Source organism: Neltuma alba, unplaced genomic scaffold (assembly GCF_004799145.2).
Source record: "Neltuma alba isolate B1F8T4 unplaced genomic scaffold, ASM479914v2 tig00010270_pilon, whole genome shotgun sequence".
Taxonomy (NCBI): Eukaryota; Viridiplantae; Streptophyta; class Magnoliopsida; order Fabales; family Fabaceae; genus Neltuma; species Neltuma alba.
The window spans coordinates 125,300-143,249 of record NW_021635195.1 but is presented as its reverse complement, the minus strand read 5'-3'; the positions used below and the strand labels follow the sequence as shown (position 1 = coordinate 143,249).

Here is a 17,950-nt window from a genome sequence, read left to right as displayed (position 1 = left end):
GTTCATATGGTGTGCCCATTCTTGAAAGTCCAAGTAATATAGAGAAAAATATGTGCAGTAAACATGCTTCAATCCGAGAAACTTTTTTTTTTTTTTTACAAGCTTATAATATTTCTTTTGCCAACACAACCGTATAAGATACGGAACATAAATGGAATTTATACTGTATTGAATTGTTTTTCCTCTTGGACAGATCAAAGGATGCAGATTCTTTGATTCACAGTATGGGTCGGTTTTTTTTTTTTTTTGGGACATTGAGTATGTGTTGGTATTAACACTGATGACGAGCACAGAAATCACCCATCAACGTTTATTTATCACAACATCAACCAATCACTACAATTTTAAATTTGTGACAGTTTTATATATTTATTTATTTATAACTGATTAAAATAGAAAGTGATGAGAAAGCTCACGAAGAAATAAATAATTTTAAAACTCTGTAGAGCTAAATTCCCAGTATACGTGAAAATCAAAGTTGTTTTAATTAGTTTATGAAAGTTAATTTTTTTCAATCAATTGCTCTGAAATATTTTCCAAAACGCACACTTTATAGTTGAGTTACAAAAAGCGGAAGGTCATGAGTTGGACTTGCTAATGACTACCTTTTTAATTGAAAAAATAGATTGATACAACTAGTACAGAGCTAGCTATCTACGCTGGTCAAAAAAAAAAAAAACAGAGCTAGCTATGTACTAACCTGGTATATCTACCTGCATCTAGTCAAATTGTACTACCCCCAAGTGAGCCCATAGCTATGTATAAATTGCGTTATTAATTAGTTCTTATATTTAAAAACAAAAATAATATTAAATATTAATTAATCTCCTATTTGAAAAACTGAAATGAAATCCCCGGACAAAAATGTAAGCTGCCGTGCAGGGATCCAGCTCTTGGCCGTGCTCGCATGGACAGAAGGGGAAGGGATGGTGAGCGAGAAAACCGGAGAAGTTTATTAGGGTGCTTAGCTATGTGAAAGGAGGGAACAAGTACGATCCAAAAATCAAAAACACACCCTCTTTCTCTCCGTATGGTGAGAGCAATTTTGAAAAATAAGTTATCTATACACATATATGAGATATCTAACCAATCTTAAAAAAGAAAAGGAGGAGGCAGAACATGATAAATTAATTTTGGGGGCAACCGACATAGAAATAATTTGGAAAGGTGCGCTGTTTGATTGGGGGGAGGATGATGGCCGGATGAGAATCCAAGGGCAGCAGAATGAATGTATAAAGATTTTTTTAGTAATTATTTTTTTTTTAAAAAAAAAAAAAAGATGCCAACGCGGAGGTGCGTATGGAGTTAGAAATGCGTGAAGGGGTAATGTACCGAAATGGCAGGGCGTGGACGGACAGGGTGGAAACACAGAGACAAAATCATAATAAAATAAAGGCGGGCGGAATGGAAGCGGAAGGCAGGAAGAAAAGAGAGAAAGGGGGCGTGTGCACTGTGCAGTCTCCACGGTTTTGGGATCTCAAAACCACAGGCTCTCTTCCAAGGGCGCCCACGGTTCCCATCTCAATACTGCTGCACCCTCTCTTCCTTTTTCCACATTACCCGGAAATCCCCCCCTCCCCCTTTCCCTCCCTCTCTTTACTCTTCCTATCTTCCCCCTTCCCTTTATTTCTTTTTTTTTTTAATAAAAATAATAACATCATCTTCTTTAGATTGTGATGCTACCCTGCTTTCATTTCTCTTATCCTACTAATTTCTCCGAAGATTTTTTTTGCTGTGTCATACTTTTTCTTAGATAAACATATTTCTTTTATTTTTTATAGCTCATTTGAATTATTTTTATGAAAATTAAGGATTATTTATAATTTATTAACTCTATTTAGAAATTTTAAACCAAATACCAATCGTGCTCTTATTAAACTCATTTTTTGTTTTTTTATTTCTTTGTTTAAGTCGACAATAAGAAAAGGAAGAATCCTAATAAAATCCGGCCTAAATGTCTAAATTCAAACTAAAGTCTACACTTTTCATAAATTTTCAATGAGGCCATGCGGACTCATTAAGGATTTCTGAATACTGCTAAATAATCAAAATATCCTTTTTAATTAGAAAAAAATTGATTATTTATCCCTTCCAAGTGAACTCTTACATCTTATAATTATTTTTTTAGACTAAAAAATACATAAATAATTTTTACTATGTTTAGAATTTGTATATATATTAATTAAATTTTTAAAAATATTTTAATCGAATACTTTAATTTACAATATAAGTACCCTTTAAATAAATATTTAGAAACAAAATTCTGTTTAAAACATATTTTTAATTGATATAAATAATATTTCACAGCAGAACAACATAAAGAAATATTTTTTATTTTCTGAATCGAAAGTTTAGTTAATAAAATTAACGTAAATTATGAGAATATAATATTAAATAGTTTATGTAATTAAAATATTTAAAATCTTAAAATAAATATCTACAAGCAGAAAAAAAATATTTATTTCAAGACTATTTATGTTGTCATTTAAAATGTTTTATTAAAATATTTTTAAAGCTTAGTTATACGTAGAAATTTTAAATGCTATAAAACCACTTATATTTTTTATGCTTAAAAATAATAATAAGAGATGAGAGATTATGTAGAAGAATAAAAATAATAATTTTTTCCATTAAAAAGAGACTTTTAGTCATTTGATAATATTTAGAAATCTTAAATTAAGCCTCATAATTTAATTATAAATTTATTAAAATTGTGGGTGTTAATTGAAATTTATATAGTATTTCAGTTGCGATTTTTTCATAACAAAATCCCAACTCGCAGCATCCCCAGAAGTTGTGTTTGATTTTTGTATTCATGAAAAGATTTTTTTTTATATTAAGACCAAATTATGCATACAGATATTGTACATCGTAATTTTTAAAGAAACATGTGACAGATGGCAAAGGCAAAATGAAAAAGAAACATGTGATTCAGTGTCCCCAGGAGGAGGAGAGGAGGAGGAGCCTAAAAACCAGATTTGGAAAACAGCCCGTTTTGTGGGAAACAACTGCGCTATCCAGTTTCTGTTTCTCTGTTGCAAACCCACGGCATGGCCTTCCCGCTATTTATAAACCTCCCCACCCTCTCTCACTTCTCCTACTTCCTTCCCTGCTCATTCCCATTTTCCCTCATTTTCTCGCCATTTTTCTCACCTCCCCGCCACGTTCCAACCACACGCCTCACCATGCGCCTCAGTTGCAATGGCTGCCGAGTGCTCCGTAAAGGTTGCACCGCTGATTGCCCCATTCGTCCCTGCCTCCTCTGGATTCCCTCTCCTAAATCCCAATCCAACGCCACCCTCTTCCTCGCCAAGTTCTACGGCCGCGCCGGCCTCATCAACCTCATCAATTCCGGAGCCCCCCACCTCCGACCAGGTAATTCGGCCTTCTACTTTTCTTTCTTTTCTTTTTTTCCTTGGAAGCGTCAGCGATAAATTTATTCAAGGTTCCCAAGTTCTAACCCTGCTTCTGTCTATCTTCTTCCAGCGATTTTTAAGTCCCTGCTCTACGAAGCCTGTGGGCGGATTGTGAATCCTATTTTCGGCTCAGCTGGGTTACTCTCTTCCGGAAGCTGGCATCTCTGTCAAGCCGCCGTTGAAGCTGTTCTCAGAGGCGAGCCGATCACGCAGGTTTCCCCCGAGTCGGCTTTTGATGGCGTGAGCCCGCTCCTGAAGTCGTGTGATATTCGACATGTGGGTAAAAAGGGAAATTCTTGCGCTTCTGATAAGCTCCACAAAGTGAGAAACGGGACCCAATTTAAACACTCCGGCGCGAAGAAGAAGAAGAAGCCGGAAGTGGAGCCGGTGCGCGAGGAGCTGATGGTTCATTCGGGGAGCGAGCTGGATGGTTCGGGGGTGAGCGAGCACAGAAGTGGAAGTCCTGGTGGTGACGCTGATAGCAGCACCGTGGAGACGGCGGAGAGATGGCCCGCATCGGCGAGGAGCGACGAGCGAAGCGAAGCTGAAGCCGAGGATGGGGGGTTAGAGCTGGAGCTGACCATGTGGTGGGGTCAACAAGCTAAGGGGATTAGGGATGTCAACGGTTCTGATGCTAGCACGTATAAGTTAACGATGGGCCCTGATCATTCTGGTTGAGAATATGATCAGCCGTTGCCAAGTCCGCGTACAAATGTAGACCGCCAAACAGGCCCCCGGGGAAAAAAAGAAGGAAGGAAAAAAAAAAAAAGAACAACAGAAATAGGGATGACACAGAGAATTCGGAATAGCGTTTTGTTGTAGATGAGTTTCAATTTTCTATAGAGATGGATGGGTATACATATTTTTTTTCCGACTAGAAATAAATCATTTTATCTCATCATCCCTCAGCTCTTGTTACGTGATGCTTTTGTTTGTTTTAATTTTACATTTCAAAAGAGAGTCGCAAGAAATATTGTCAATGAAACAATAGTTTCGTATGATACGCATTTTTACGATTAGGTTATTGTAGAATATTTTGAATAGAATATTATAAAAATATGATGCATGACATCCGAAATTGATACGAATATAAGGATATGGAAAAAGCTACAAACAAAGCTGCGGATTAAAATCTCATTTCATTAGTGATTTATAACCTTTTTTTTTTGTTTGGTGAAGACTTACTAGTAGCATGTATTTGGTAAATTTCTGTGTTAACATTAACCAGGAGCACAAATCAGATACACTTAGAGGCGAATCCTCCAAAATATAATGGTATAAGAAATTATATAAATACACTAGGAATTACTATTTGCGATCCTAATTATAAGATCTTATTTGTAAACTAATTATAAGGCCTTATTTATATTCTGATTCTATTTATAAAACCTTATTTATAAACTATAAACGAGTTCTTATAATTAGAATAGGAGGTAGTTTATGATTTGTGAGACCTACTTTGAAATGCTGGTATAAAAAAATTTGCAAGACCTACTTTAAAATGCTAGTACTCTTTCAGCCCTTAATATAAAATTTATTTAACTAATTTGATTACATTAAGAAAGTTAAGTTAGTTAATTATAAAAAATATAACATGTTTTTTTAAATATCATAATCATCTTCTTTAATATCCTCTCTCCTTCTTCTGCTTGATTATAGTTGAGGGAATATCCATAAGAGTAATTTAAAAAAATTAATAAATATAAAAAATAAATCTTATATTTAGAATCAAAATCAACTCAACAATTAAGTTCTACACCAAATATTGGAGCATAAAAAAGTTGCAGTAGTTTTTCTACCAAACAAAACATCTGGAATCAGGTACTGTACATATAGCTCTCGTGACGAGTCCAAATTCAAAGGTTTGGTACGAAGATTCAGAAGCAGTCAAATAAATTAGGATGGTTTAGATCCTTAAACGATGGGGCCAATAAATTCACATTTGCTAATCAATTCTTACATGATGCGGACACGGACTGTTCTTACAAGAGACATTGTGCATGTTGAAAAAATGCACGCCTTCTGTTAAAAACAAGTAATTGATTGTTGATAATTGATGTTCAAGATATGCAAAGTAAAAATAATTGGAATCTTTAATCCTATTTCTTTCCATTAGGTATGCTTTAAGTAAAGATGCCTTGTATTTGAAGCAGGGAGAATAGGCTTGTACAGTCATTTTACAATGATGACATCAAATTTTGTTTTATAATGATTAAATTACCTGGAGGTTGTAAATTCATAATTCTCATTTTTCCAAGTTAGTGTTAGGATATTTTCAGTTACTGCCATTGTTCTCCAGATGCGTTGGGACATTCCAAAAGACCACACTAACTATGGACCTATTTATAATGGCTTAAAAACAGTTTTTCAATCATAACATGTGAGAAAAATTTTATTTCGACTTACATGAAAGTATTTTTAAGCACTTATTAATCACAAATCAAACAAATCTTAATATAATAGTTGAACAGTCTAATAGTGTTGAAGAATGGTGAAAGATAGAATTACTTTCATAAAATACCTTCCACGCACTCTCACTCGTTTAATGAGATAACAGATACAGGAGATGAGTTTCTAGCTCAATGATCCATTTTAGTTCTTGAATACTTTTCTTTGCTGTAGCTCATAAATTTATTTTATTTTATTTCCTTAAAGCATAGGTATCTTCTTATTAGAGGCAATCTTATTCAAGACACTGCCCGGTACTAAATGTGGGTATCTCTTCCAGCGGGAATTCGAATCTTAATTCGTCACATCATGAGAAATTAGTTTTTTTTGCTAAAACCAATGCCATTGGTGGTCATAAATTTATTTTGACTCGATACATTTCCTGTGGAATTTTGTTTTCGCAGGTTAGAATAGCTTGAGCCCAGATACATTTGAATTGAAATTCAATCCAGACGAGAACGAAGACTGGCCCAACAACTCTAAGTCCACAAACTCAACTCTCTTTCCCCGACGCAAATAAAATTTAAAAAAAAACAAACAAACTCTTCTGGGTTTTCTGTGAGCTTTTTGGTCCTCGTTCTGGAATTTGAAGATGTTCAAGGGAATTCATATTTACTGTGCCCAATTTGATCCTTTAGTCTTTGACTTTCTCTTGATTTCACTTGTTCGATTAAGAAACGATGAGATGCAGCTAAAATTCTTGATCCCCAGTGATTAAGAAACTGTGAATTATCTTGCTTGTTTGAGCATTTTTCCCTCTCAATGATATACAAACCCGCCATCTGTTTGAAGTATTTACAGAACGAATGATTCCATGAAGCTCTCACTCACGAGTGGATCCGCGAGTATTCTCAGCTTAGATTTGGAAAACAAACATAATGGATTGCATTTTTCTCCTGCTGATATTTATGTGCCTATTTGTAGTTGAGGCAAATTAAGTTCTCTCCATACTATGCTATTACTTGTGCTAATGCCTTTTCCTCTGGAACTCTGTTATTTCGACACTATCCATTACAATCATTTAGATCATTGTCTTCTCAATATATTGAACTTGCAGTTTATTTGTGCAGTTTACTTGTGTTATGGATACAGTCGTCTACTGGACGTCCTTGGCAGTTCTTTGTGAATTTACTTTAACGATGTTATTGCCTATGGGCAAAAGCCAACAGAAAGAGAAGGCCCCTGAATCTCGCATCTTGTTGTTTACAAGATCTGGAAATATTCATGCTTAAGCAATAAAATAGGATCTGATCTTTTGTGTTTCTGATACAAATTACAGACAGGTTGGGGGAGAGGGGAGGACAGGAAAGGAGTCGAATGATTCCCCGAAGTCTCTCCTGACTGAAAGGAACTTAGCCTGCAAGTTACAGGTGCAAGGAACGGTGTGATCCTCTCTCTTCTGGATGCAGCCATGTGCAGTTACCACTGCAATTACTTCTACTACACAAAAGCTTGGAAAACTGAAAACAAGACAGGTAAGATAAAAAAGAAACTTGCAGTAGCGAAGAAGGATGAGAAGTAAACAGACCTGTTCAAAACTTCTGAAATGAAAAGAGACAGAAGAGGGTAACTAAGTCACTGTAAATGAGGTAAAATTAAAGAAGCCAGGAAAAACAAAAGAAAGATTAGAGAAGGAAGTGAAGCTAGCAAGAGGAGCTCCCTTCAGTCCAATGGGCGGGCTAAGCAGGCGGATGGGGTTGCCCCCATACCATGCAGTTGGCCAAACTTAACATTGTTTGTGATAAAGTTAAGAGTAACCGAATGCATGAGATGGCAGCTCTAGCCACCCCTCAGCCCTTCGTATTGGACAGAAAGGAGCTCCCTTTGACCTTTCTCTTCTGTGTCTATATACAGTTATGTACATGCATCTTCTCCTTCGTTCCTCTTAAGCTCGTTTGAGATGGACTATGTATAATGAAGCTGCTGTAAAAAGGTCCCTCCCTCCACCCTCCTTATATACAAATGGTCCCGCCCGGCTACCCTTTTTAAGCAATGTCAAGGGCCCCTTCGGGTACTGTTCTTTGTTATTAAGTGGGAGCCTTTGCCCTTTGTCTTCATCAATGCTTGTCCTTTATTCTATTCTATTCGTTTGATCCTGGCATTATCATTAACATCTTAATCAGTTATGACAGACAAACTATTCCTAATCCATCTTCCTTAATTAAAGTTCTCTTTTTTCTTTCAACGGGCCAGGTGATGGTTAAGGATTATCTCCTGTCATGAAGAGGATCTAGTATCTAGTATTAGAGGAATGCATGCTCCCCACTTAGGTAAATCCTAACTATTTCCCCCCTCTCCTTCTTCCTAAATTGGTTCTTAATTTACCTGTCAACTGAAAGAATTCTAACAGCAAGTAATGATGTGTAACTCAAAGAATCCTCAATCCTGAATAAATATCCAATGTCTTCTTTCAATTTCTTGTTATAATCAACTTGTCGATTTTTAAAACACTCGGAAAATAAAATCTTGAATGAAGACGTTCTTGCACTTGTTAAAAAGTGCTCTTTAATGCCTGCTGAAAAAAAATCATGAATTTGAATTTCATGCATGAAGAAACAAAAGACAACGCATTGGAATAATTATTCCTATTTGAGCCAGACAAGCCTTTCTATTGAATTCATTCTATTAATCCTATTAATCTCAAAAATTCAGTCAAAACATGTTGACCCAAAAAAATTGATATGTTTCACGCCCAAACAAAGTGCTTTAATGTTGAAACTTGAAACAGCATAGTCTTCAATCCCAGGCAATCTGAACACTGCTGCAACAGCACCAAAGAGGTGTTAGTTGAGGTCATGCAGACTGAAAAGAAACCTAGCTTCCCATGAGCTCATTTGTTCACTGTGAAAAACCATTGTCCCTTTCTTTTGGCTTTCTCTACATTGCAGTTATCTTTTCTTTCTCACCTTCAATTATAAAACGACAAGCAAAGAGTTAAATGACCAGCATGCCCATTCCCATGTTCGTCATCCATTATTAACTGGTGTTCAAAGTAAGGATCCTGTACCCAAACCAGAAACCTGCAATGACTCTTCCTCAAGTAATAAAAGCCTTTCCATCCAATTCCAAAGCTAAGGAACAGTGGATTTGACAAGACCATGTGTTCTTTGTGACTTTACTATGTTGTTGGATTCCGGGGAACAACTACAGTATTGAAGGTGTGTGAATTCTGATTCCCACTCAGCTATAAGGAAACTTTCTTTCTCAGAGATAGTCCTGCATTTTCTTTCTTCCTAACGTGTAGATTTGGTTTTGGTTCCTTTTATTTTATAGCGGAGTTAATGAATATTCAATGACCTATTCAGAATGCACAGCTGAGAGCTTAATTCTTATTTCTCAACCTCCTTTGGAGTTTAGCTGGAAATGATAACTACTTTTGGATGACACAGACAGGTAAACAGATTCTTACCACAAGAGATTGGTAAAGAAGCAGATAAGAGCAGTATCTCCCTCAAAACTCATGCCATGATGAATAAAAACTTGTTCGAAGATTACAAATAACTCACGGGTTGGTAGATAATTTATTCTGTGTTTTATCTCTAATAAATAACTATGTTTGAGTAGTTATCGTTAGTCGTTATTGTGACGTGCTGATAAATTGACTTGTAATGAACATTGTATTCTTCTTTCTTTTTCTTTTTCCCTTAAGAGCCAGATTGATAATTACATCAATCGTTTATCCATCAAATATAAGGAATATGCGATTATTCCTTAAAGCCAATCACTCTCATTAATCATTCCTTATTTCGTCCGGGGAAAAATCATTCCTTAAAGAAATGGGTCATTGAATTGTGTTTTTTTTTTTCCGCATATCAAGTAATAAAGTAATAGAAACAAATACAACAGAGGTGCCAGACTCCCAGCAAATGTATTTTTCTCAAATATTTATTATTCTTGTACAGTACCAAAAATTTGATACACAGTATTGCTTATTCATATTTTAACAAATTTTTTTATTTGAAAATTAAAAATCAGAGCGACGTGAAAATAGCTTAAGGGAGTATTCGAGTAGAAACTAAATTATGATTTTAAAAGTAATCTTATAGTCTATGAAATAAGTATATGAGAAAAGTTTTATCTCAATTTATGTCAAAGTGTTTTTTTCAAAGCCAGCTTTCATGTCTAGGATGGGAGGGTGTATAAGATGAAAAATGGAGTACACTCTTTTTGCCAACAATAAAATGGAGTACTTACTCAAAAATAAATTTAATTTGCACGACAACGTATCAGTATTTGAATTCATTGTATAGCAACGTTCACATGTTTTTTTTCACATAGGTATCTTTTTTATCTTATTTAAAATACTGTCAGCCATAAAATACGAGTATTTCTTTCATCACTTAAAGATTTGCTGCGAGCGAGCTCGGGGAAAGCATTTTATGGTTTTAGGCTCACACTGACTTTTAAAATTTTCCGCCCACTATTATGGGTCAAGCCCAGGCTCGACTTAGTTAGTTTGACCCACATATGTCTTCCTTGGGATTTCCTTGGTGGCCCAAGGCGGATTTTAATGATATGATGTGTAATTTTGACAACTGGGATGGGAGATTAACAGCGTTAGGTTGGAATGGGCAAAATTAATAATGTTTAAGGCAACATTAAAAAATGAACATGCAAGCTAACAAAAATTGATTCAATTAGTAAGAAGTCGATTCATAACCCATATGATTATAAGTTCAAATCTCATTGTTGATGTGAAAACTTTATTGATAGAAGATCTGTGATTACTTTTCTAAATGTTCTTTGAGTCTAAAAGCATGCCGTAATCCTCATGAGTCTTGAAACTTAACTCATCTAAATTTTTTTGTAGAAAAAAACACGCAAATAAAATAGAAGTCTTCTTTATTATTGAATGCACAATCCTAAGAAGCGGATTATAATTTAGATTTTAAATAAGTTGTAGAAAAACACAACTTAAAAAAATTTAGTTGATGTTTCAAATTTTAAAAAAAAAATGGAAAGAGAAGATCTTATGATTTAAATATTTTGAATATAAAATGAATGATGTTGGAAGGGGGTTGATGGATGGGATGGACCCAGGTGACATGGACATGACATAGGGCTTTCAAAGTGCAGAGAGGGACGGGGAAAGTCAATTGGTGTTGGATTGGACCACCTTGGCCTTCGCCCTTGTGACGTGGCATTATAGAAAATGCCATTTCCCTAAAGACGACGATCCTTTGCCATACCTCTTCCCATTACTTAAAAGACACTAGTTTGTTTTTTTGTTTCGTACGATAAATAAAATAAAATTTTATATTTCTCAACCACCAGGGGAGAATAAATAAGGGTTTGGATTTTACTATAGTAGAAGCTTTAGTTTAAATTTAGTCGCACTCAAATATAGTACTCCTCCAATTATTAATATAAGACCCGACCATGTAACTAATTTAATTAGATTAAGAAAATTAGGTAAGTTAGTTAATTATAAGAAAAGTGACACATTTTTCCTAAAACACCATAATCATCTTACCCTCTTCTATTTGATTATGGTTGAGAGAGTATCTATAGAGGTAATTTAGAGAAAATTGATAAATATGAGAAATGGGTCTTATATTTAGGATCAAAACCAACTTAAAAATTGGATCCTATATTAAGAACCGGAGGAGTATTTGAATTCTAATGGTAAATTTTTAATGAAGTGTGTTTTTACTTTGATTAATTGCTCAAATATATAAATTTATTAATATGGGTTAAATTGTAATAATATTTAAAGTTTAAACCACTGCGAGCCGCGAATTTGTTAAAAACCTTTTATTTGATCTTTTGTACGTAATTAATGACAATTAAGAATGTGCTAGCTAGCTGCTTGGAGAAAGCGTAGCTTCTGACGACCAAACACGCCCTAAATAAGTCTTTTTTTTTTTCTCTTTTTGGTCCAAAAGCCCTAAATAAGCCTTATATGCGAACTTTCAGTCATGTTTCGAAGTTATGTAATGCATTAAATTAAGGCCGTTGGATCACTCCAACCCGAGATCTGACCACACAGCACATATAGTTGCTGCTTGATTCTCCACATATTTAGTGGTAATTAAGGTTAGTCACAATAAACGATTAGTGAGAGAACGTAGTCTTTTGAGCACAGGTTGGGTATTTAATTTGTTAATAGATATATTGAATGTTTAATAGTTAGTTCTAAAAACTCATATGACTGCTAATGGTCTTGCAATCTAAGGACATGAAAATTTTCATATAAGTTTGAAGTCATAGATTCAATCCCGCTTATAATCCCTAATCAAATTGTCAGTGTTTATCCCTCTAACTAGTTTTTTTATAAAAAAAATTATATGTCTGCCTCTTTATCATTAGGTCTAATCCAGCTCTTACCATTTTCAGTTTTTCTTTCCCTCTCTTTTCTTTTTCCAATTTACAATAGAGTTGATTGATGAATATTCTGTGCTGCAATCATCCTTTTCTTCTATTTTTCCTTCATCTTCTCCTTTTGTACTGGAAATTAAATTTGAATTGGGAATTGAAGTTGAACAACCTGATATACATCAAACATCATTAATTGTCAAGAAATATAAAATTAGGAAATAACAGACCTCTGCACACTGATGAACATAATTAAGTTTCAGAACACTTCCATCAACAAAACCGTACCCTTCCTAAATTTGATTATGCCCAACTCTTCGTTAATTAGTACTACTAACGACTCCTGCTATATATATAGACAGTCGGTACACATATACATATCCGGCATACAATTAAAGAAACCTTAGTGATGTTGTTATTATTATTATACAGGGTTACGCATGTATATATATATATAGCTGAACCATCCAGATTTGCCATAAAAAGAAACTTGGATTTGAAGTGGTTCATGTCAGTGAGAAGCAGTAGGCAAAGCAGTGGTTCCAACGAAGGACGTCCTCTTTACAAATCGACCCTTCATTCTTGGTCTTTTTTCTGCGTTCAGTTTCCTCACTTCGTACCTTATCTTCTTCGCAAATAAACGTGTTCTCCTCTTCTCTCTGTACCTCGATACTCTTGCTTCTCTTCCTCCATCTACATGGCCCCTTAAGCTCCCAAATTCCCCATAACAGCACTGATGAACATCTCCGCTCGAACCCTGAAAAGTTCAAAATTAGTTGCTTTGAAAATAAACGTTTTGGACTGGTATATATTTTACCACATCATCACGTGGTGGATGCCTACCACCTCAAGCCTTTCCGTTCAATACAGCTCAACTCTACCATTGAGACAAATTTATAAATTTATAGCGATTCTAAAGATTATATATCTGTAACTGATGGTGTAGCTTTGTGAATGCAACAGTACTTGCAAGTTGAGAGAGAAGATCGGTATGTCATCAATTAATGCAGTATTAATTTGCGGATGCCCGGCCGGAACAAATTAAAGATCGATCAGCAGCAAGAATTGAGCTCAAGACCCATTGGCCAATACAGCTCAACGTTACTGATAGGATCTAATTGACTTTGATGGGATTCTAATGAATATATATATATAGTGATCAGAATGAAATTGTACTGGTAGTTGAGAGAGGAGGTGTATACCAAGCAGTGTAGCCAGCAGTCAGTAGAGTTGAACTGAGGTGGGTTTCCTGTTGTCCACGGACAACCTTGACTTGCCCAAGCACTAATGACATCCTCGTAGTTTAGCCTCAAAAATATCTTTGTCTTCGTCTCCTCCGTCTTTTCCTCTTCTGGTGATGATGATCCCTGATGAATTGTCTGTGTTGCGTTCCAATTTAAGGCCTTACTTGTCATGCCTACAACCATGTTAGCTTCCACTACTTGTTCATCCTTAATCTTTACCATAGTATTTTTTTTGTCCGATGATGACCCCACAGTACCCTCCACTGCTTCCATCATTTCTTCTTGTTTACAGTCCAATAGTTCTGCTCCTGCAGATTCATCAAGCCCACTTTCCAGTAGGCTTTCAACATCAGCAGCAAAGTCTGCAAGATCCATATCCGAGGCAAGAAATTCCGAGAAATTGTCCAAGTCACATGTTCCTTCATCATCCCCACCATTCACATCATCTTTCTTCATCACAACGTCCAACCTCTCATCCCCAACTTCACTGTAAATATTGCAAAGCTCATCTTCAAACGGATCAAACTCCGGAACCCGGCAAAGCAACTGCTCCTCACTCTCCTCCAGCCCACCTTCTTCGCTTCCAAGCTCCGGCACGACGGGAAGAGTACTATTAAAAATCGCTTCCTCTTCCTCCTCCTCCTCCTGTTCATGCTTGGATTTTTGCTGAGCCGATGATAACTGCTTGCTATTATGACGCGGGGTTCTTGCCTTGCGCGTGAATCCACTATACCATACTTGCGATGTAGCCTTCTTGGAGGACGATGCAGTTTGAAGACGAACCCTTTCATGTCTGCTGGCTAACTGATTGGCGGAGTGAACCAGATTGTCACAGCCGTGGCATAAGAAAGCGTCATCGGCTGCGCAAAACCAGCGAGCTCGCCGGCGAAGGCAGCTATCGCAAGCTCTTGCAGTCTTAGCTCCCAATGCATTGGCTGCTTTCATCTTCTTCTGGGCGTTCAAGTGACCTAATGGGTATGTGTCTGCTAAAAGTATGTATCTATGGACCCAAAATGGCTCAATTATTGTGCCTGTATGTTGAGACTTGGGAGTGCGTGGGGGCGATGGGGCACTTAATTACTCACTAGATAGGGCAAGGCACGCCCATGCACTTTTGGTAATTTTTTGGGATTCAAAAAAATAAAATCGGAAGGAAGGAATCATGTGGGACCCACGATGCAGGGCTATCTCAGTGCTGATTGGTGGAGGATCTGATGTTCATCTTATTGTGAGGATTCTGATTGGGTTATATCGCTAATTAGAGGATTCCCAAGGGGCTTATGGACCCAGGTGGTGAAGTGTCTGTTTGCGAGAGGGTGTTAATATCTGAGAAAGACACTTTTGTTATGTTGTTTCTCTGCAAACTTCCATTATTCCTTGTAGAAACTTTATCATTTTCTCGTTTTCATGGTCCCCTCTTAGGGTTGCTTTCATTTCACCTGTGGTTGCCCTCAATCCCTCTCTCTCTTCTCTTTTGTCATAGTGCATTTTCCACCATTAGAAGCAGTGGCAGTGCCACAATAATAATGTTAATACTAACCATAAAAAGATTATATATATATATATATATATATATGCAATCTGGATGGTTTAGTGGCTAGAGCTTCGTCTTTGGAATTCGTTTCTACTGTCGGGGTCTCAGAGAAATCTGAACCATAAAGTCTAAGGGAAGGTCCTCGCGTTTGTTTCTATTATTAACTGTTTATTTTACCCCATCACTTTGGCCTTTTCCTTTTATCTTTCGTTACGTTGATGGCTCAAATTTTTCAGCACCGAAATCAAAATCTAGCGAGTCAATCGTCTCGGCAAATTATCTTTCTTTCTTTTTTCCCCTTTTTGTGGGCTTCTTAATTAATCATTGATCAAGCGTCAAGTTCAAGTAACCCTACCATCAACTAGTTATATTATACTACCTCCGGTTTCTAATACAAGGGTTAGTTTGACTTTCAATTTGATCGTAAACATAAAATCATAATTCATTTTGTCTTCTATATTTATTCATCATTTTTTTCAAAATAATCCTTATAGTAGTTGCACATGTTAAAAGTTCTATCAAATGATAATTTTAGCCAATACATATGATTAGTAAGAGTATTTTAGAAAACACAACACGTATTTATTACAATAACTAATTTAACAAAATTCTTTAATCTACTCAAATTAATCAACTAGCTCTAATGTTAAGAACCAAAAGCATAATATCATAATCAACACATTAAGAATATACACCTCTTTAATTTCTTTTAATTTGGTTTTAATTGACCAAACCGGCCAGGAGATTAGTGAGAAAGAAGCTGATATGTATCTACAAATCGTATGTGTAATTGTAAATCAGATAGGACATTGTAGAAATGAGTCCAAAGAAGAGCCATCACCACAAAATTTGTATAAATACCAATACCACAAACTGCTTTAATTATATGAGGCCAAAGGGGTGCCCTTTATGTTTATTTCGTCCTTCAGCACCATTCCACAACTTTGCTTTCATTCAATTCTCTGTCACGGGTCTCTCTCTCATGCAAATTAACAGCAGAATAAAAAAATATACTACTTCATATCATTAATATAAGATCTACTTAACTAATTTTGATAGATTATGAAAACTAATTAAATTAGTTATTTGTTAAAATTTTGCGTTAACTTTCATAAAATATCCTCTTAATTTATTTGCATTGAATTTACTACTTGATGCAAACTCACATTAGAACAGTTTAAAAAATAATAAATATGAAGAATAAAATGAATTAAGTTCTTCTATCTAATACTAAGTTCAACTTCTAACTAGTTGTTATATTGGGAACTAGAAGTAGCACATGGTGTGAATCTCCTCATCTTATAGTTGAAGAAAAAACAGTTATTTGGAGTAAAATTTCACTGGATGATGATGGGTTAACTTGGACAATTCAATTCTATTGAAAATGAAAATAATTTCTATGGTTTAACAAAAGAAGAAACATTAAAAAAAAAAACTCATCAAAGTTGATTCTGTCAAAAACAATAATAAAGAAAATGTCAAAAGAGGAGAGGAAATAGACTGAGGAAAGACGTCAAAAAATCAGGAAGATTTTATACATATCTTCCAATATATAACTAAAAGAGCTGGGGGAAGAAGTCTTAGCACAAGGTCAATATGGCGGTGGTGGCGGTGACGATATGATATTATAAAATCTTGAGAACTGATGGAACGGTGGGAGGAGGAGAGGAAGATAAGTGGTGACACATGTTGGGTTGCAGCAATCTGATGGTATGTTACATCAGATTTGATAGCAGAAGGATATGTTATGGCAAGTTAGGGCATGACACCTGTTCCCTCACCTTTCAACTGTCACTTGAATCTTACTCATTACTCAGATATTTTTGCTTCAATTGGATCAACAACATCATTTCAAATCTACATTTTTATGTTCTTCCAATATGGGAATTTTATCTGGTAAGCTCCTTAAAAAAACAAATTTTAAATTCAGAATTATTATTTTGTTTTGTAGATAAGCTTGAAATTGATCTCATGTGAAAACCTCTCTCATAATGTGCGGGAGGATAAAGATCCAAATCTCTTGTGAGGCGAGCCTGTGCCTGTAAGTTTGATGTTCTTTTCAGAACCAAGGATTAATTGATTCTCACTAATTTTTTATATAATATCCAGAATTTAAATTTGAATTATCAAATTTTAGAACATATTACCTCCTATCTAAAAGAGTTTTATTTTAATTATAAGCATAATACCTCAATCTACTTTATTTTTTAAATTTATAATTTTTTTAAAAATATTTCTATAAATCGCATAGAGTAAGGAGGTTTCCATTAATGATAGTTATAACGCATATAAATAGAAATAGCATTTTTGGGTACTATCACATATTTATTACAAATAATTAATTTAACTTATTTTTTTAATATTCATAAATTAATTATTTAACTCTTGTATTATATAATAAGGACAGAATAAAGTATTTATTGTGTTGTATTCTTGTTCATCCTTATAAAAATTATAACTAAAAAAACAAATATAGCCGCTATGAACCGTGGCAATTTATATTTTACTACCTTCAATCCTTAATATAAGAATTTTAATTTTTAATATAAAAGTTAGTTGATTAATTTAAGTAAATTAAAAAAAATTATTAATTTAGTTATTTATCAAAAATAAGTATTGTCTTTTCTAAAATATTCTTACTGATCATATATATCAACTAGAAATACCATTTGATAGGATTTTTAATATGTACAATTATAACAATAAGTATTTTAAAAGAAATGAATAAATAAGAGACATAAAATAGATTAAAATCTTATATTTAGAATTAAATTAAAAGTTAAATTAATTCTTGTATTAAGAAGAAAAGATAATATATAGATTTCAACGATTCCAAGACCAACCGCGGTGCAGTTGTCTGATCTTGACAAGCGCTACAGTTAGAATCACCACAATTTACGCTTTTTTAATGCTGACAATCATATTCCATCTTCTTTTCTTGTAGTGTTTTCATTTAGAACCGTGTTTTTTTTTGGGGGGGGGGGTGGAGGTGG

The 17,950-nt window shown here is 34.9% G+C and overlaps 2 protein-coding genes across 2 annotated transcripts; one reads left to right on the top strand and one right to left on the bottom strand.

The window, feature by feature from the left end:
* Nucleotides 1-3,009: 3,009 nt before the first annotated feature.
* On the top strand, nt 3,010-4,317 carry LOC114755444 (LOB domain-containing protein 40). The gene is made up of 2 exons (XM_028944324.1): nt 3,010-3,375; nt 3,487-4,317. The coding sequence occupies exons 1-2, from the start codon at nt 3,051-3,053 to the stop codon at nt 4,092-4,094; spliced, it is 933 nt and encodes a 310-aa protein (XP_028800157.1). The 5' UTR covers nt 3,010-3,050; the 3' UTR covers nt 4,095-4,317.
* Nucleotides 4,318-12,342: 8,025 nt separating this feature from the next.
* Nucleotides 12,343-14,505, bottom strand: LOC114755427 (zinc finger protein CONSTANS-LIKE 8). The gene is made up of 2 exons (XM_028944303.1): nt 13,382-14,505; nt 12,343-12,936 (listed from the first exon to the last, which is right to left on the bottom strand). The coding sequence occupies exons 1-2, from the start codon at nt 14,366-14,368 to the stop codon at nt 12,691-12,693; spliced, it is 1,233 nt and encodes a 410-aa protein (XP_028800136.1). The 5' UTR covers nt 14,369-14,505; the 3' UTR covers nt 12,343-12,690.
* Nucleotides 14,506-17,950: the final 3,445 nt, after the last annotated feature.